Source organism: Micromys minutus (genome assembly GCF_963924665.1).
Source record: "Micromys minutus genome assembly, chromosome: 29".
NCBI lineage: Eukaryota > Metazoa > Chordata > Mammalia > Rodentia > Muridae > Micromys > Micromys minutus.
This window is the reverse complement of record NC_137964.1, coordinates 27,695,237-27,714,454: the sequence shown is the minus strand read 5'-3', so window position 1 is coordinate 27,714,454 and position 19,218 is coordinate 27,695,237. Positions and strand designations below refer to the sequence as shown.

At 53.1% G+C, this 19,218-nt stretch overlaps 1 protein-coding gene across 1 annotated transcript; it reads right to left on the bottom strand.

Annotated features, from left to right (window-relative positions):
- Positions 1-43: 43 nt before the first annotated feature.
- On the bottom strand, positions 44-18,852 carry PLBD2 (phospholipase B domain containing 2). Its single transcript, XM_080940409.1, has 12 exons — positions 18,556-18,852; positions 13,942-14,035; positions 9,527-9,685; positions 8,101-8,201; positions 7,702-7,916; positions 6,515-6,612; positions 4,135-4,295; positions 3,455-3,550; positions 3,179-3,250; positions 2,456-2,608; positions 1,852-2,014; positions 44-1,651 (listed from the first exon to the last, which is right to left on the bottom strand). Exons 1-12 carry the CDS (start codon positions 18,840-18,842, stop codon positions 1,484-1,486), a joined length of 1,767 nt encoding a protein of 588 aa, XP_080796535.1. The 5' UTR covers positions 18,843-18,852; the 3' UTR covers positions 44-1,483.
- Between the last annotated feature and the right edge of the window lie 366 nt (positions 18,853-19,218).

The following is a 19,218-nucleotide window of genomic DNA, read 5'->3' as shown; positions in this document are numbered from 1 at the left end:
CTTCCTTTACCCGTGTTTATAATATACACTTTTTCACTGTAAATAAAAAATAAATATATATTTATAAAGCAAAGATCTTTTGAGTTGTTTGTTCTTGACATGGCGTCCATGTGCAGCCCAGGGTGGCCTCAAACTGGAGATCCTCCTGCCTCGTCCTCTGAGTGCTGGGAAGACAGGCGTTGGCTACCCTGCCTTGCTCAGTCTCCGTCTACACCCTGCCACATCTTCCCGGCTCTCAGAGGCGCAATGCTCCCCTGTCCCTGAGGACTGGGGTCTCCCAGTGGTCTGGAGTAAGAGTGGGACCCAACCACTCATAAGACAGGAGTGGCCACACAGGGACTTAGGGTTGGGAGAGGCACAGGTAAGGCCACCACATGCAGTGGCCCCACCCTGAAAACCAACCCTGTCCACTTGCCTGTAGGGCAGGGAGGGTAGAGGCAAACCTGACAGAAAACACAACCCCTTGAGTTTTGACTATCAACAAAACTCAGAACATAGGGCAGGCCTGGCCTGACTGGGGTAAAGCTCCCCCCATCTCAGGGCCTCTGGTTCACAGGCTGTGAGCTCTTGCTGCCCCACGCAGGGGGACCTGGTTTCATGTGGGTGTCTGGGTCTAGGATTTAGCAGAGTAGACCAGATGAGGACCCACAATATAGCACTTGAGACGGATGCTAAGCAGAAGGGCTGACGAACTGAAGGACTAACAGGGATAAATGGATGAAGCAATGGAGGGACAGATAGACAGGTGGACTGATGCAAAACAGGAAAAAAGGCATGGCAGCCCGTACATGTAAATCCAGCAATGTGAGTGTTGAAGGCAGGCAGCCACAAGTTCAAAACCACACTGATGTGCAGTTCTGGGTGGACAGACAAACGGACAGGCAGGTGACTGGTGATATGGATGGACAGTAGGTGTGTGGACACAGGAGAGAAAGGACAGACAGAAGGAGACAGCAGTGGGCAAGGCCCATGTAACAGAAGCACAGCCTGGGTGTGGCTGGGATGGGGCAGGAGTATGGGGTGATAGTCCCTCCCTCCTGCAGAAAGAAGACTCCAGACCTTCTAGCTACAAGCAGCCAGAAACTTTGGTTTTTGTTTTCAAGCTCCTGCACTTAGGAAAGCTGCCCAGAGAACAGGACACAGGGGCTGCTCCTGAGGTGATGGGCCCACAGGCCAGTAGTGACACCCACGAGCCCCGTCAGTTCACACACACGCTGCGGGAGCAGCACTGGGAGAATGCCACCCAGGACCCCACCAGGCCCACAGCCAAGCATGAGTCCCAGTCTCTGGTGACAGGGACAGAGAGGAAGAGCCATAAAGGGGCAGAGGGCTCAGGGAGAGGCAGCTGAGTCCACTGGGTTGTGTCCTTGTGAAATAAACCACTAGGACCAGAGTCTAGTGAAGACAGAACCCCGAGGGGTGGGTGGCAGGTGTGGGACCCCACCGGCCACACAAAATGAAGGCAGCTGGTGGAGGCAGAGTCTCAGTCCCATGGGACCCTGATGGGTGAGAATTTCCAGAGATCGGGCTGGCCCATGTGCAGCACATTGTGGAACGGTGATTTACTCCACTGGAACGGTGGCAACTGGTCCCACGTGGGGCCACTGGCTGCGAGCATGCTCATGTACCTAGCCAGTGTGAAGCTGGTCACCTGAGGGTCAGAGAGCACACCACTGAGCTGAGAGACCCAACTCTCACTGCCACCTCTCTTTAAAACACCATTCTGAAGCTGACCCCAAAGCAGATGTCCCCTTTAACTGACCCAACTTCAGCCCAGGTCTGATCTCTGACCCTGCACCTGTCCCAACCATCCTTCCCCAGGGCACATGACAACTGGCTTAGGTGGCAAACCTTCACATCAATGCCACCATGGGCGCGCTGACGCAGGGCCTCAAATGGGTAGGAGCCATTGGCGGGGTTGAGGTCAGAGCGGGCAGAGATGGCGTTCTCTGCATTGGGCTTCGGGCTGCAGGCTTCACACAACGACAGAGGGTCGTGAAGGAAGTCATTGTACCTGGGTGCGGAAGGAAGGGATGGAAGTCACCCTATTGAAAGGCCAAGCTCCTCCTGCCTCAGAGTGGTCCTGAACTTTCTGGACTTATCCCAACACCAGCCTTGGCTTGGGCAGGGCCAGATGTAGACCGCCCTCGCCCTCCACCGACAGATCATCCAAGACTTAGCACTCAGCTCTTCCTGGGGAGGCTCTCCAAGACCCTCCTCCAAGCCCATCAGACACCTGGTCTGTTCCTTGACAGCATCTGAAGGATGCCCAGCAACACTTCAGCTCCAGCTTCGGTTCTGGGCAGGCATCTCCACCTCCCAGGAGAAAGGGCATCCCCAAGGATGGTAGAGAGCAGGCCCCCATCTACAGACCAAGGCCCGCTGGTGGCAAGGTCCAATGGTACTGTCATGCAGAGGTGGCTCTCCACCCCAGGCCTGGAATATGATGACCCACCTCATGAGCCGGATCATGGTGTCTACATCCTCCACCAGTGACTGGTCCCTCCTGAAGATCTTGGCCCGAGGGTTCTTGGTGTATGAGAACCAGTCTCCATACTGGGCCACCAGGGCCTGCAGCCCACTAGCGTTGAATACAGACTCAAAGTACCTGCTGGGACAAGAGTGGTCACCCAGGACTCCCACTGGCCACACACTTCGTTGTGGCTGACATGGGGGTGAGGGTCACAGTGGGACAGCTGTCACTGCAGTCAGACTGTGGCAAGGCCCTGTTGTCCTACAGGGGATAAACCTGGGCTCTCAGGTCAAATCTCACTGCACTATTCTCTGACCAAGAGCTGTGAGTAAGCCAGGATCCCTGCCTCAGCCTCCACGTCTGCGGAATGAGAATCAGTGGCTGCACTCATGTGTCATGGTCATAGGGACCCAATGCCAGCCAGGAAAGCACAGGACATATGATAACTCTGAGGAATCCAGCTAAGGCTGGCTTCATGGGACTCAGGCAACCCTGCCACACTTCAGCTTCAGCCTGGGTGTTGCATGGGCAGATCCAGCTGAATGCCTGCATTGCCCAGTCCCAAGGTGTGGCCACCCCAAACCGCTTTCCCCAAAGGAGACTGTTCTTGCTCTGAATTTTTAAAATGTTACCAGGGGAAGGATCTGCCTCACAGAGGACAGATCAGGGGGGAGGTGGCGACATAAAAAAAGCAAGGACACATACGGGATGTTGTAGCTAGCCCAGTAGGTGGTCTTGTAGAGCTCTGCAGTCTTGTCAGCCACCACCACCATGCCCCTGTGACCAAGAGAGATGGACAAAGCAAGTGAGGAGATACTTGGGGGCTCAGCCAGTGTGAGGGCCCTCGGAACGCTGGACAGGAACTGTGTCGTGTGCCAAACCTCCTGTTCCCATCAGGGGCACCCCTCCTTTGTCCTCCTATTCCCATCAGGGGCACCCCTCCTTTGTCCTCCCATTCCCACCTCTGCCCCAGAGACTCACGGGATCTGTTCTAAGATGGTGAGCACCTGGCTTCCAGGGCTGGGCCTGCCGGGGATGAATTCCTTGTAGTTCACAATCATCCACTGGTTATTATACCTGCCAGGCACAAGGAGAGTCACGTCAAGCCTGGAACCCTTCTCCAGCTCTCTCCTGCCCCAGTACCTCAGACAGCCAGGATTCAGGGACAACACCCTAACTTGCAGCTTAACTGGGAGCCCACAAAACCCTCTTGCTGTACAAGCTGTCACTCTGTTCAAACACAGCCCACGGCTTCCTAGAGTTTGCTAAAGTCAAGGACGGTTACGGTTAGGCGCTCCTAGACCTACCCACTTCCTGTGCCTGGTGTCCAGGCCTTGCCCCATAGATGCTCTGAGACCTACCTACTTCCAGCACTTGGTTCCCAGGCCCAACCCATGCTCATTCTCTTCCACCACACATCTGGGCCCTCATGTTAAATTTCGTCCAAGGGGACAACCCCAAGAGGAGGAGACTGCAGAAGAGGAAAGAAAATCCTCTTTTATGAGCCTGTTTCCCCACGTATACAAGGAAGGGGCTTGAACTATCTCAGTGAGCATCTCCAAGAAGGGGCTGAGCAGAGGGCCCTGGAGCCCCATGGGTCCGCTCTGGTCTGAGTACTAAATGGTCCCCAAGTAAGGGCCGTGGATCAGGATCGCACTCACGTGCCGCTATTGAACCGCTGGAAGACATCTGCCCAGGTGGCCCCATCGAAGGCCAGGCGGTTGGCCACGATGTTTCGAATCCACTCCAGCACACAGCCCTGGGGCTGGACGTACTTCCACAGGGCTGGGTTCTTGTTGCCAATGGTGGTCTCCAGGGTGACCTGTGAGAGAGACAAGGTAGGCTTCAGCCTCTACACGGCGGCCTTGCAGGTCTTGGCTCAGAAGTCAGTATTTCTGCCTTCCTCACAACCCTAGGCTGCTTTGGTGCACACCCCTCAGGGATTCCTTGGAAAAGTACTTGGCTTGAGAGAGACTCAGGATCTTACATCCAGTTCTGCCTTGGGGACTAGAGTGCCATTCCCAGGTGCCCCTCCTATCATAGGGGGAGCTCCCCCAAGAGACGGCATCCCACCCTTCCTTTCTCTCAGTTCTACAGGGAGAGGCTGTTCACCTGGAGCCCCAGCAGCCATCTTGGAAAGACCCCAGCCCGCCTCGCTCTGTCTCACAGTCACAAGCCGTCCATGCTGCTTATGAAGCCTCTCTCCTCACTGTCCCTGGAGCCCTCGTGTCTGCATAAACACGCCTCGTTCTCGTTAGTTAAAGCCAGGCATGGTGGCACATGCACTAACCCAGTACTCTAGAGGCAGAGGCAGGAAGAACTGCCACAAGCTAAAGGTGAGTCTGGTCTTGAACAAACAACAGAACTTGGATCAACAGCCAAGCAGAGCCCATGAAACTTAACTTGCAGAAGGCCACATCAGGAAGCTGGTGGCCCTGCAGTAGGAAAATCTAGACAGCTAAGTCCCAGTCAGCTCTTCCCACCCTCCCCAGAGACCCAGCAAGGCACAGATGCCTCCCCTGGAAGACAGCTGTACTGAGACCAGGAGAAGCTAAGAACCAGCTGTTTGTGGCTGACGAGCACTTGGCCAGGCTCCTATCAACCCCCTACCCCCAAGCCAGAGTTCAGTCCCCTGTGCCCCTGAAGGGTGCTGGCCTGAGCCTTCCTTTACACAAAGAGGCTAAAAAGAGCCGGAAGCTGGCAGGACCCACCTAGGAGAGTGTTTTCAAGTTCGGCTTATTTTGAAGGCATTCAACAATCTCACACTGTAGTCCACGCTAGTTTCAAACTCTTTTTGGTTATTCTCCTGCCTCCAAGTTCCAAGTGATAGGAGTTCAGATGTGAGCTTAGGCTAATGTTTTAAAGAAGCCATTGAGGGCTGGAGAGATGGCTCAGTGGTTAAGAGCACTGAGCACTGGCTGCTCTTCCAAAGGTCCTGAGTTCAAATCCCAGCAACCACATGGTGGCTCACAACCATCTGTAATGAGATCTGATGCCCTCTTCTGCTGTGTCTGAAGACAGCTACAATGTACTCATATACGTAAAATAAATAAATAATTTTTTTATAAAAAGGCATCAAAGCCAGGCACAGTGCTGCCTACCTTTAACCCCCTCAGCTACGTAAGCCAACCTGGGCTAGATAAGACCCTGCTTTAGAAAATAAAAAGGAAAGCTGGGTTTAGTGGCCCATGCCTTTAACCTCAGCATTTGGGAATCTGTCTGAGTTCAAGTCCAGCCTGGTCTACAGAGCGAAGTCTAAAACAGCCAGAGCTACATAGCAAGACTGTGTCTCATAATAAATAAACAAACAATTAAATAAGGGGTGTGAGAAAGTCACCAGCATTCTACACTGTGAAAGACATCTAGGACACAAACACAAGGAAAGGGAGTGGGTTCCGTAGCCTCCTGTGCTGGGCTAGTGATAGGCCCACAGTTCCATTCCCCACCCCTTTCTCTCTGTCTTCCTTTGTTTCTCTCTCTGTCTCTCTCTGCAACCCTATGGGAAGTGGGGGGAGGGAGCTTGTTGGCCTAGGGCTCCTGCGACTCTCCCACACTAGGAAGAAGCAATACAGAACACAGGGACAGGAGCCCCACCATGCCCAATAGAGCCCAGCACATCCGCGGCACCAGGGCACACCCAGCACATCCGCGGCACCAGGGCAGTAGCTAAGTGTGTCTCCTGGCAGCATCAGTGTGAGATCCCAGGCGCCAGGAACAGATTTCTAAAGGGGGCTGGATGCCAGCCAGGGGAGCAGGAGAAACAAAGTGCTGTAAACAGCAGCTCCTCAGGACAGGGCCAGGTTAGGGGGTGGGGAGAGGGGAAGGCAGGGCAGATCAAGGTCACTGACAAAAAGGAGGTGTTTGCACTGAGCACAGAAAAGCAAACAAGGTCACTGCACTCACTTCCCAAAGGCCCCTAAGACCAGTAGCTCCAGAGGCCTAGGTGCTCTCAGGGCTCAGAAGCCCTGCTGCCTCATCTTTATGTCACCCCAGAGCCTCTATGTTCCATGTCCCCAGGAAACATGTGACTCAGCCACTCACCAGCCCACTGCCCAGGATGTAGAAGTCATCGCCGGAGAAGATGGTGCCCGGGTAAGATGAAAAAACCACGTTGTTGCCAGCAATCATGGGGGACTCCTCTGGTGGGGGGCAGGAGCTGGTCAGGCAGGCCCTGTAGGTACCCTATCCCCCAACCCACAAGGCTGGGGTCTTAAGTGAGGAACAAGCAGTCCTCAGGAGGCCACTCTCATCCCTTCAAAAGGAACCCACAAAGGTGTGGGTGCCACCTGCCAGGAATGCTACCCAGGCTACACTTGAGACTCTGATTCAAAAAGGAAGGGGAGGAGGAGGAGGGGAAAGGGAGGAAGAAAAGGTGGCAAGCAGGAGAAACAGGAAAAGGAATCAGGGAAAGCGCCCTACTGACTGTCTCTACTGCTCCCGTAACAACCTTGCAGTATGATGAACAGCAAGATGTTCCCCAGTGTAGCTGGAAACAGGTTTTCCTAAAACACCGCTGAATAGTGGATTCGTTTTTAAAAGGTTCAGATAAATAACTTTGTCACAGGGTGTGTGGTGAGGAGCTCGGAGCGGGACAGGTGTCCCCTCTGAACCCATGGGATCTGTGACTGCACACAACGGATGCCACAGGACAAACAAAGCAATGCAAAGTCAAAAGCTACCTTAGAATATTGGCAAGAGAACAACCAAGGGCTGTGGACGTCACGGTTTGGCAGGATCTCCTCTACACATGGCTTCCACAACGTGTTGGTGGTACTGTTTCCGGGAGACTTGCTCAGGTAGGCATTCTGCCATGGAGCTTCATCCCCAGCCCTCAAACAGGGCTTTAAAGACTTAAAAATATCAGAAACCATCGTGGTGAGTACCTGTCATCCCAATAAGACAGCAGCTGAGGCAGGAGGATTTCTAATTCGGTAGCACCCTACTATGTGCAACTGTTGCCTCTGTTTGCCTGCCTCATTGGGTGATGGTCTATGTTGGGCACACACTAGGGTTCAAGGCCAGCTGGGACACAGAGCTCAGTGGTACAGCGCCTTCCGGGCAAGAGGCCCAGGAACAGAGTGGGAGAGAGGTAGAAGGGTAGGTGCAGGCAGAGGGAGATGGTAACCTTGGGAGCCAGCCGAAAGAAATGCCTTGCTTGCCAAGAACTCCACCCAGAGCCTCATCCCTGTGTGCGCCCATGCTCCCTCAAGGATGCTCCCTCCTCCCACCTTGCGGCCCCTCCTGGAACTGCAGCCGGTACTGCTTGATGATGCGTAACATGTTCTGGTAGGAGTTCCACGTGTTGTGCGCCACCAGGAGATCATGTCCTCCAGGCAGCAGCTTGATGAGGGCAGAGCACGAACCGGAGCCCAGGGAAAACTTGGTGCTGGTCTTATTCAGGGCTGGCTCCAGGTCTTCCAGGTCTCCAGCAATCTGCAGCAGGCTTAAGGGGCAGGATGGGAGGGAGGGTCAGCGGCTACTCTGCCTCGTGCCACAGCTGGGACTCTGTGGATCAATCGACCTGCTGTGCTGGGGAGTAGGAAGGGGCAGAGTTGCCATGGAACCAGGATAGTCAGGAAGTTCATGGCTCCTTACCCACCCTGCCCAGGCTGAGGGGAGACACTTACAGGAACCCCAAGGGTTTGATGGTGAACTTCCCAGTTGGGAAGGCTAAACGGCCTTCATAGCTGTCTTCCAGGCCTTTCAGCTGCAAGAGGGTCAGCCGCACCTAGGGGAGGGGGAGAGGGAGGATGAGACTCCCAGTTCACCCTTCTACATAACTGCAGGGACTCTGACCTGGCTCGGGGTGCTCCACAGGTTCCAGCCAGCCCTGACTCCTCTCCTGCTTTCAGTGAATACACACTATGACACATCCTCATACTGGTCAAAAGCTATCTCTTCAGCAGAGCCTTCCAGTTTGGCTGAACCCCTGCCAACACCTCCCTAGTCTAGACACTGGCTGTGTGGCAACCCCTGCCACCCATGCTTTCTTCCTGATGTCTGTTCTGCCTCAGCAATGTAAATAGAGGCATCACTCTGACCCTTGCTGGGTCTCGACTGGTGCTGGGCATGTACCAGGAATTTAGTTAAGTACAGACAAGAGAGACAGATGACAGACAGGATGGGAATGGATAGTTAGGTGGGCAGACAGAATGATGGATGGATGGATGGATGGATGGATGGATGGATGAATAGGAGTAGTTGCATGGTTTGAGGAGTGGATGAGTTGATGTGTGCACGTGTGGGTGACTATGTAGATGTATTGTTCAGTAAATGGATACCTTAGTAAGTAGGTGCATGGATGGATGGATGGATGGATGGACAGACGGATGAATGAATGGGACAGAAGGGAGCAGGCACACAGGTGGTCTGGAGGGTAGATGGGTTGCTGTGTGTAGGTGGGTAAGCAGACATAGGGAAGGGTGGGTGAGTATGTGAGGGAAGAGAATCTGAAGCAGCGAGGGCAGGAGGTGGGTTGGCAGGGAGAGCCGTGTGTGGGGATAATGGCGTGAGCACTGGAGAGCACACAGACAGGCAGCAGGGTCATCCACAGAGGCTACCGCCTGTGCCGCACAGCTAAACCCTCATGTCTGCAGAGAATCCAGAGTCTGTAACTTCTGCACTGAGAACCACACCAGCCACCCAGGACCTGGCCCTCAGCATCCAGTCTGTGCAAGCTCAGCCCAGGGAGGGAACACAAGGCTCGGTTATGTTGTGTGCTTTCATCTCTCTCCTCCCTCCTCTACTGAAATAATGTCCGCCTGTGGCCAGCCTTCTGCTGCCTTCTTGACAGTGAGAGCCACATGCCACCACTTAGCTAGGTTCTGTGACAGCAGGAAAGCAGGGCTGGGCATCTGGGCCAGAATGGGCAGCTGGAGGTCCATCAAGTGGGCAGATGGAAGCATGGCAGCGTGGGGAGGAGGGTGCAGATGCTCACGGACACTAGAATGGGCTGGGTTTCTGGCTCACTCAGAGCCAGCCAGAGACTGCACAGGAGACGGGCACACCCAGAAGAGCCACCCTCCTTCCCACAGGCAGGGCAACCTGGCCTACCTGGTGCCAGTATGGAGTGTCTGGGTTAAGCTCCATCTCCCTCTGCATCCACTCCAGGTTGGCCTCCAGAAAGCTCTTAAGCTTCTCACAGTAGCCGACTTCGTACTCAAAGGGGCCGCAGTAATTGACCACCGTGTTCATCCAGTGCATGTAGATGAGCTGTGGAGAGGACAGTGCAGCTGCTCTGTGCAGGTCCCTGAGGAGCAGACCCCAGGCTAGAGGACAACCATGCCTACAACATGGCTCTCGGCCAGCTTGAGGCCCACATCCCCTTAGGCCTCCCTGCTCTGGGGCCTGTGATGTGGAGGGTCTAGACAAAACTGTACCGCCTCTGTTGCTGGGGCCTGAACTGAGCATGTGCCCTGCTGTCAGACATGGGGGCCATGGGTTGTTTCTGTCAGGGTTGTCGTACCAGGGATTGGACCCTGAGCTTCAGGGGGACAGGGCAAATGTTCTACAAGGCCACTGGCCACTGGACCATAGCCTAGCCCTTAAGGTCTGATTTTGTTTTCTTTTGTTTGGGTTGTTTAGAGGTGGGGTTGTCCACATTTGAGACTGGCCTTGAATACTGACTCTTCCTGCCTCCCCAGCCAAGTGCTGGTCAGAGGTGTGCACTATCAAGCCTGATTATGGAACGCTGGGGATGGACCCTGCGCACGCCCAGCTCACACTCCTTAGCCTGCTAGGATGACGCCGGGCACTGCACACATGTACTGCAACTGGCAGCCAGATGAATGTGTTTTTGAGCAGCTCCCCGCTCTGTTCCAGGCATGGAGGAAACAAAACAAGCCTCCTGCTGACCCACCAGGCCAGAGAAGTGTGCCAGGCTGGTGGCATGCCCAGGTGCAGTGTGGATGGGCTTGGGCTGGGGGAAGAAACCATAGCCAGCATACCCTGCCCCCCAGCTACTGGTCAAGAATGACATTAGCCCAGGCCACCGAGCCGACTGACTGCAGCAGCACAGGCGAGCACAGCAAGGTCAGCCTGATCCACAATGATGCTTCCTGGGGGCTGGGGGTGGGGCTGCTGGCCTGTGGCTCATGCTAGTGAGCAGCATCAGACAGGAGAACATGCTGCAGCCTCCAGTGCTCTGAGCAAGGCAGTGTAGATGCCATCCCCACATAGTGGTCCAGCCTGGGCTGGCTGTTCAGAAGCTGTTATGGGGTTGGTCCACTGGGTGGCACTGCTAGAAAGCAGGATCTAGAGGGAGAGCCTCTGAGGTTTGTCCTGGAAGGGGACTCTGGGTTCCCACTCTCTTCCTCTCCATGTTTGCCTCTGGTTCAGGAGGGAACATCTTGCTCTGCCGTGTGTCCCTGCCGCTGCTGTCCAGACCCCACCAGAGGCCTAAGACAATGATCTGCCCAGCCTTGGGCTACAACTGTAAAAGCCATGAGGCTTTATGAGCTCCCTGTCTTTGGTATTTCCTTATAGGCAAGTGAAACCAACACACCCACTTTACAGCTGGGGAAACTGAGACAAGGGTAGGCAAGTACCTGTGTCCCCAAAACACCCAGACATCAAATCACAGGCCTGACTAAGGCCCATGCCAAGATGTGGGTGGGTTTTTTTTCTTTTTTTTTTCCTTTTTTTGGTTTTGTTTGTTTGTTTGTTTGTTTGTTTGTTTTATGTTTTGTTTTGCAAAATCCCAAATCCCCACACTGGCCAACTGCTGAAGGAAACTTTCCCACCCCACCCAGGAGGGCCACCCGCCCAGTGACACATACCAAACCCTGCTCAGGCCCAGGCCCCATTAATGCGCTTTGTCACCTTGTACCTTGCAGGGCCTCTAGAGCACTGCTCACTGACCTGACTGGAGACTTGGGCCAGACAGAGCTGGATTCTAAAGCTGCTCCTCAGCTTAACCTTTAACCTTAACAGGCCCCTTCACCTCCCAGGACCTGAGCCTTATCTCTCCCCAGTGTACACAGCCAGGCCACCTTCTGAGGCTTGGGTGGGGACCCTGTAGGATGACACTGGCAAAGCATCAGGCACATCCCTTGGGGTTCTGGCACACCTCAGTGTCCCCAACTGTTTCCCCATATGCAAAGGCTCCTGGGAAACCTAGACAGTGTTTAAACATATTAAAGAATCCCATGGAGGCTGCTTCTGTGACTCCCCCACCCCCACAGCCTTTCGCACAGCCTCATGGTCCCCCACCTTCAGTCACTGCTCTACCAGGAAGGACCCTCAGCCTGGTCCCACCTAAGTAGTGACAAGCCTGGAACTTTGGTTTCTCTCAAAAACAAAGGATTATTGTAAGAATATGTTTACCTTTTAATCCCAGGTGCAGGGATGTAGGGCTGCTTCAGACTGTCTACAGCAGCTGACTATGATTTGCCTCAGCCTTTAGCAGGAGTATGATTTTTGACAGCTGAAGATAGTTTTAACAATCATGTGACATTTGGAGTTCTGGGTATTTTTCAGGGGTCTGTAAATGCTAGAGCCCTGAGAGGTGTTGGTGGTTGTTGGTTCATCAGGGGGTTGGATGAGGTTTGTTGGTAGTTGTGCTCAAAGAAGGAACAAGAAAGAAATTAGATTCAGGGATACCCCCCATCCTTCTTTCTCTATCTAGTAAAATGGGGGCTGAGGTGGGAAAAACGAAGGACCCACAAAGTAGCAAAGACCAGCTATACATCTGCCATGTTGGGGGTTCTTACTGAAAACCACTTGGGACATCCTTTGCATGTCCCTGGATCACCAATGGAACACATACTCAAATAGTGGCCACTGGACCATGAGCGGAGTTCAGTCTGTAAATTGATGCCAGTAATTTCCCAAAGTGGGTGTCCATTTCCCACTTGACCCAGTGTGGGGAAAAGCTGCTACCCACAGCCAAGCTGACTTCTCATGGGTGGAACTCTGGACAGTGACTGCCATTTTGATAGTTCCAAACCAGATAAGCAAGAGACTGTGCTCTTTGGGGTCTTGACACGTACAGGAGAGCTAGTCTAACCAAAGTAGGTGATGTGGATCAGTGCTCAAAACCACGGAGGCAGGACGGCCGCAAGTTCAAGGCCAGCCTGGACTATAGAGTGGCTTCAAGGTCAGGCTAGGTAAACTTGTGAGACTGTCCCAAAGTAGTGCAAAGAAGCACGGGAGTAGAGATCAGAGGGAGAGTGCATACCCAGCACGCAGGAGGTCCTGGGCTTAATCTACAGTATAGAAAGGTAGAGGTGGGAGGGCACACCTCTATAATTCCAGCCTAGGAGGTTGAGGCAGGAGGATCTTAAGTTAAAAATCAGCCTGGGCCATGCAGTGAAACCCTGTCTCTAAACACCTGAAAATGGTGCTCGAAAGATGGCTGCATGGTGCTTGCTTCTCTTGTGGAAGACCAGGGTCTGGTTCCTTGCAGCTCTGTAAAATAACTCCAACTCTGGGATGGATGGATGGATGGATGGATGGATGGATGGATGGATGGATGAGATGAAGGCAGAGGAGGGACCATGGACCACTTAGTTGAAAAGTGGGTGCCTGGGGCATGTGAAGAAGAATAGAGAACACAGCAGGAGACACGGGTAAAATATAGAAACATGTATGTATAAAAATGTTATATTGGAGTCACTGAGATGGCTCAGAAGGTAAAAGAGCTTGCCACCAAGCCTGATACCCTGAGCTCAGTCCTTAGGGCTCACATAATGAAAAGAAGAGACCCCAGAAAGTTGTCTTCTGACTTCCATGTATGAATCCTGACATACAGGCACACACCCACACACAGACACAAAAATGCAGAAAGTAAGTTAAAATGCAACCATCAATTTTAAAATGCCATCAAGAAACCTATTATTTCGTACATGAACTAAAAAACATGTCTTTATAATATATAAATACAACAAAGAAACCATTATCCCAAGTGACAGTTATAGAAAGGTTTTCACTTCCCTTTCCGGCATGCATGGTGAGCCCTAGGCTCCATCCCCACACAGTACAGACCAGTGGTGACCCACTACTGTGGCTCTAGCAATGGGAATCGGAGAATCAAAAGTTCCTAGACATCCTTGGCTACACAATGAGGTTGCGGCCAGATTACACGTTTTCCAGGGTTTTGTTGTTGTTGTTTAGGAGGTGGGGAAAATTAGTCACAGCTGGTTCTGAACTACTGACCCTTGACGTCCCTCTGTCCCCCAAGTGCTAGGACAACAGGTATGAATCACAGTCTGGAAGGTTTTGTTTCTTGTCTCTAACCCAGGTTTCCCTTAAAGTCAGCCTCAGCCTCCCAAGTCATGCGATAGCACGTGCGTTTCACCACGCCCACCTTATGTACTGTCTTTGAAGAACAAACTTTTTCTCCCCTAACAGAGAACAGGGGATGGGACCCCTTCTCAGCACATGCATCAACCCCCTCTAAAGGCCCTAAGGATACCGTGGTTTGGCCAGAAGCAGGCAGCTGGGACTCTGGACTCCCTCACTGGCCTTACCTCCTCGGACACAGAGGCCTCCACCACACCAGCTGCATAGGCCTGCAGGCTGTCGTTGTAGCTGCCATTTGTGCCCAGGTTCAGATAGGCCCACCTAGAGAGAGAAACACATTCAGTCAGCAGCAGGGGCCCCTACAAAGCCAGCCACCACAGCCAGACCCACAGCTGTAGGCAGACACAGGTTTGGGTTTTTGTTTGTTACACTACAGATGGAATCCAGGCCCTCGTATGCCAGGCAACTGCTCCAGCCCCTTTTTCAAACATGGTCTCACTATGTAGCCTAGGCTGGCCTGGGACTCCAATCCTCCTGCCTCAGCTTTCCAAGTGCTGAGATCACAGATGTATGTACCATGCCTGCCTAGCCTCTAGTTTTAGGCCATGAAAACAGCCTGGTGAGCAGCAGCCACCCACACAGATGGTGACCTGCCTGTCTGCACCTGCACACCTGCTGGGCTACATCCCCGAGACAGGAAGTGCTGGGTCAGAGGATGCACTTCAAACAAAGACTAAACAGGCCTCCTCTCCACCACCTATGCCAACTGATGTTCCCGATCATGCTGGACAACCCTCTGGGCTTGTCCGACTTGTCCGACTTGTCCAGTGGCAACCGCACACTCTCACCCGTCCCACGGCGTGAAGGAAGAGGGAACTGAGGCACAGCACTCATCATCACAGTGATGGATGCCCTGTGTCTCCTGTTCTGTATCTGCAAGGGCCCTGCCCACATGTCTACCTGTGCTGGGTCACATATGTGGCTTGCTCTGACCAGTGGACAAGGGAAGAACTGACACATTCCTGTTAAGAACAAAAGGCCTCACAACTCGCCGATGTCCTTCTGTGCCTCTGCCACTGTCATGGGAGGACAGTGTGTCCTTGTCCGTGGGTCCCAGGAATGGAAAATATCCAGAGCAGAGCAGGTCTGCAGATCTGAAGCACAGTGGCCTCAGAGCTCAGCTCCTGAAGGGTCAGCAACTGTCGGGACTGTTATTATGGGGCACTGCTGCCCAGTGCCTGACTGATACAGGGTCAGAGGGCACCAAGGGCAGAACAAGATTCCTGTCAAGTCAAGCTGCCATCTTTTGTTTGTTTGATTTCCCTGAACCTCCGCCTCCCCCAGCATTGAGGGTGTTATAAATTACCGCCTCCACCCTCATTCTCAGTTTTTTCATAGAACTGCCTTTCAAATATTTCTCCAGAGGCTAGACATATGGCTCAGCAGTTCTGAGCGTATGCCACCCTTGCAGAGGACCCAAGTTCAGTTCCCAACACTCCCATCAGGTACCTCACAAGAGCACGTGAGTTCAGTTCCATTAACCTAGAGCCTCTCAGGCACCAGCATGTACATGCCACGCATAACCTCACACAAACACACAGACACAAATAAACCATTTTTTAATTTTGATTTGGAGACAGGGTTTCTCTGTGTAGCTATCACTGGAACTCACTTTGCAGACCATGCTGGCTTCGAACTACCTGAGTGTCGGGGTTAAAGGCATGCATTACCACACCCTGCTTAAATATATCTTTTAAGAAAGAAACCCATTTGACAGGAGGTGAGATGCAGCTCAGGTAGCACAGTGTCTGTTCCCAGCCATGCATAAACTAGGCATCGTGGTACATGACCATATTCTCCGCATTCAGGAGGGGGACGTAGGAGGATCGCAAGTTCACAGTCACTGTGATGGTCTGTATCACTGTGATGGCTTGGGCCAGAGAATGGCACTATTAGGAGGTGTGACCTTGTTGAAGTAGGTGTGTCACTGTGGGCGTGGCTTTAAGACCCTAGTCCTAGCTGTCTAGAAGCCAGTATTCCAGCAGCCTTCAGATGGAGATATAGAACTCTCAGCTCCTCCTACAGCATGCCTGCCTGGATGCTGCCATGCTCCCACCTTGACGATAGTGGACTGAACCTGAGAACCTGTAAGCCAGCCCCAGTTAAATGTTGTCCTTATTATAAAATGAGTTGTCTTGGTCATGGTGTCTGCTCAGAGCAGTAAAGCTCTAAACTAAGACAGTCACTGAGAACAGGCTGAGTTCTCAAAACAAAAGACGGTGCGCAATGGAAAGACAGACGGTTCAGTCAGTGGAGTGTCACACTCCAAGCATGGAGGTCCATGGAAAAAGCTGGACATGGTGATAAGTGTTTATAATTCCAACATTGAGACAAGGGCACAGGCAAATCTCGGGGGTTCTGTGGCCAGCCAGCTTCACCTAATCCAGGAGCCTTGTCTTTAAGGACCTGAGCAACAACACCCAAGATAGATCTGTGTGCATGTGACTCCCCTCCACAAACAAACACACACACACACACACACACACACACACACACACTACCACTGCTACCACCAACAGACGCCCAAGAGGGGGGTGGCAAAACAGCTTACCTCATCATGACTGGCTCCAAGAGAGCTTACTGATTAGCGTTGATAAGAGTGTCAGAGGCCTAACTCCCAAAGGGGTGGTGGCCACAGCCAAGCCAGCATAGGTTCTGCAATGGGACATCTCATCTCTTACACACCAAAATCCTAACAGTCTCAGGGCTGTATTTGGGTGATGGGCCAAAATCAGACTCATGGGCCAGCAAGATGGCTCGGTGGGTAAAGGTGATTACCACCAGGACTAACAACCTGAGTTTGATCCCCAGGACTTAATGGAAGGAGAGACATGATTCTTCAAGTTGTCCTGACCTCCACACACACCACAGTACATGTGACCCCCCCACCCCTGGTAAAATATTATTTTTTACATGTAAAAATATTATTATTTCATGAATAAATAAATGAAATAAAGCAATAGAAAGCCAAACTCGGAACAGCAAAAAGGGAGGAAAGGAGGGGGAGGAGCTCAGAATTGACAAGGGGAAACCCCCAGAAAGGGGGGCTACTAATCCCAGGAGAGTCTAGCTCCTGACCTCTGCCCTCCAAAAAAGTGAGCCAGACACCCCCAGGCTGAAGCTCCCATTGACGGGGGACAAGGACAGGCCAGATGTCTTCTATTTGACCCAAGTCTTCAAGGGTCTGCTTCCCTGCCTGTAAATGGGGGTCTCCCTCCATGAACTCCCTGTACTGCTGGCGACTCACAGTGAAGGGCCATGTGCCATAGGAGAGGACAGAAAATATGCCAGCATGGTGACAGGCCTCAGTTTCCCCAATTGAAAAATGGCCGAAGGACCTTACTCCTTCTCTTCCTTCATCTCACATCAGCAGTGGTACTAAGTTCCAATGAAACTGTGGGACCCTTTGGTCTCAGGCAAGAAAACAGGCTCAGAGAAGGGGAGTCACTTGCCCTGGGTCATACAATGATGGATCTGAGGCTGCAAGAAATTGCCAACACAACCACAAGTAAGACCCATCCCCACACATTTATAAGTCCCGTAACTGGAAGCATTCCCAGCCCACTTGATGTCCTCCTGAATCCTCCTAACCACACACACACACACACACACACACACACACCTCACTCCTGTGCCTCCACATGCAAGCAGGGTTCGTCATGCCCTCTCAGCTCTGCTAAACAAGCAGAACTATGTGAGTCAGCAGAGAACAGGCCACCACATCAAGTCACAGGGGGTTCCCCTGATGCCAGCCAGAGCTGTGGTTCCCTTCAAATATCAGCCAAGTCTGTGGCCTTCTCTTCCTGGAAGCTTTCCCAAGATTGACCCACGGAACTGTGATGTCTGAGGCAATCTTCCAAGGACCACCAACACTGGAGATGTCTTTAGCATCTTGTATTCCCCAAACTCGTGAGAACCCATACTGCAGGAGACTGTGTTCTCTGAGAATGAGTACATCGAGGACCGATGAGAACAGCCCAAATCTGGGTCTCCAGGCAGATTGCTGGTTCCCGTTTCCTGTGGGACTTGCCCATGTCTCTCTCAGCCTGAATCTTGTTTGGCTCTGGGTCCTTAAGACCACACAGCAGGGAAGAATAACTGAGCCGGAGTCGTTATTCCTGGTGCAGACCCCAGCAAGAACCCACAATCAAGTTCTGGGATCACAGTGTCGTGATGGGCAGACCCAGAGAAGCAGAAGAGCTAGTGAGAGACAACAGATCACAGGGCCAGCCTGTTCCAAGAGCGACCGAGATCACACTGAGCACCTAGCTCTGGAGCATCCGACCATGAACTTGTCCTTGGATGGACAGGAACAGCAACATCTAACAAGTATACTGACTACTCTTGTGAATTTAGGGACCTGCAACTTTCCCTCTGGCTTGGAGCCAGTTCACTCCAGCTACCCTGAAGGTAAGAAGACAAGGGCCTGGGCTCCTGACAACTGTCACTATCCCTCAGGCTGGGGACAAAAGAGCAGTAGAGTAATAAGCATTTAGTCCCAGAACTCCCAGGAGGCAGAGGCAGGCGGGTCTATGTGATTTCCAGGGCAGCCTGTTCTACATGGCGAGCTCTAATCCAGTTCGCCTTAAGCGTTGGGGCCCATGTGGACAGAGGGCAGGTCCCCTGGCCCCTTGGGGGAGAACCCCTGTGGCTGGGGACAGGAGTTACTGCGTCACCCACCAGCTCTGGGCCAGACCCGGCTGTGGACTTCCCAGGGCGGCAGGGCCGCAGTCCAGGGCCCTGTCACTCGCCAGGCCGTGGCGGGGACGTCCAACCCTTACCCGGTCTCGCGAATGCCGTTGGTGAGGTTGGCCCAGGCCACCGCATCAGGGTGGAAGCCGTCCTCCAGGCGCAGCTGGCCCGAAGCGGCGTTCAGCAGTACAGAGCGGGTGCGGGAGACGGGCGGGTCGGGGTTTGGGCGCTGCCAGCCAGGCTCCGGGGTGGGGAGGGCACCCGCCGGGCCACTCAGCAACAGCCCGGCCAGCAAGGCCAGCGAGGCCAGCGCCAGCGCCGAACGCAGCGCCTGGGCAGCCCAGCCGCCAGGGCTCCGGTCCATGGGGGCCGCCATAGCGAGCCGCAGCCGGACCACGTGACTGTACCCGAGGGTGTGGCCAGGGCGGGGTCTGTGTCTGGGCTTCCGGGGTGGGCGGAGTCTGTGGCCGGGCAGGGACAGGGCCTGCCTTAAAGGGCTCGTGCTTTCTCGGGAAAGCCGGCTCAACATCCTTCCCTCCCCAAGAATTAGTATATTCTTTTTTCTTTCTTTCTGGTTTTTGTTTGTTTGTTTTTGGTTTTGTTTTTAATTATCCTTCCTCTTCCTCGCCTTTTTAAAATTTTTTACTACTTCTAGATCTTTTTCTTTTATGTGTATGAGTGTTGTGCCCACATGTGCCTGCATGTGACAGCACCCATGTGTGCATGTGTGTTTAAGAACGTGAACGCCGGTG

Excerpts from the sequence above, each read along its gene's own strand:
- PLBD2 (XM_080940409.1), bottom strand. The coding sequence starts at position 18,842 with ATGGCGGCCCCCATGGACCGGAGCCCTGGCGGCTGGGCTGCCCAGGCG. Across the intron at positions 8,202-9,526 it reads ACACTCCATACTGGCACCAG|GTGCGGCTGACCCTCTTGCA; the intron begins GTAGGCCAGGTT and ends CCCCTCCCCTAG. Across the intron at positions 7,917-8,100 it reads ATCAAACCCTTGGGGTTCCT|CCTGCTGCAGATTGCTGGAG; the intron begins GTAAGTGTCTCC and ends CTGCCCCTTAAG.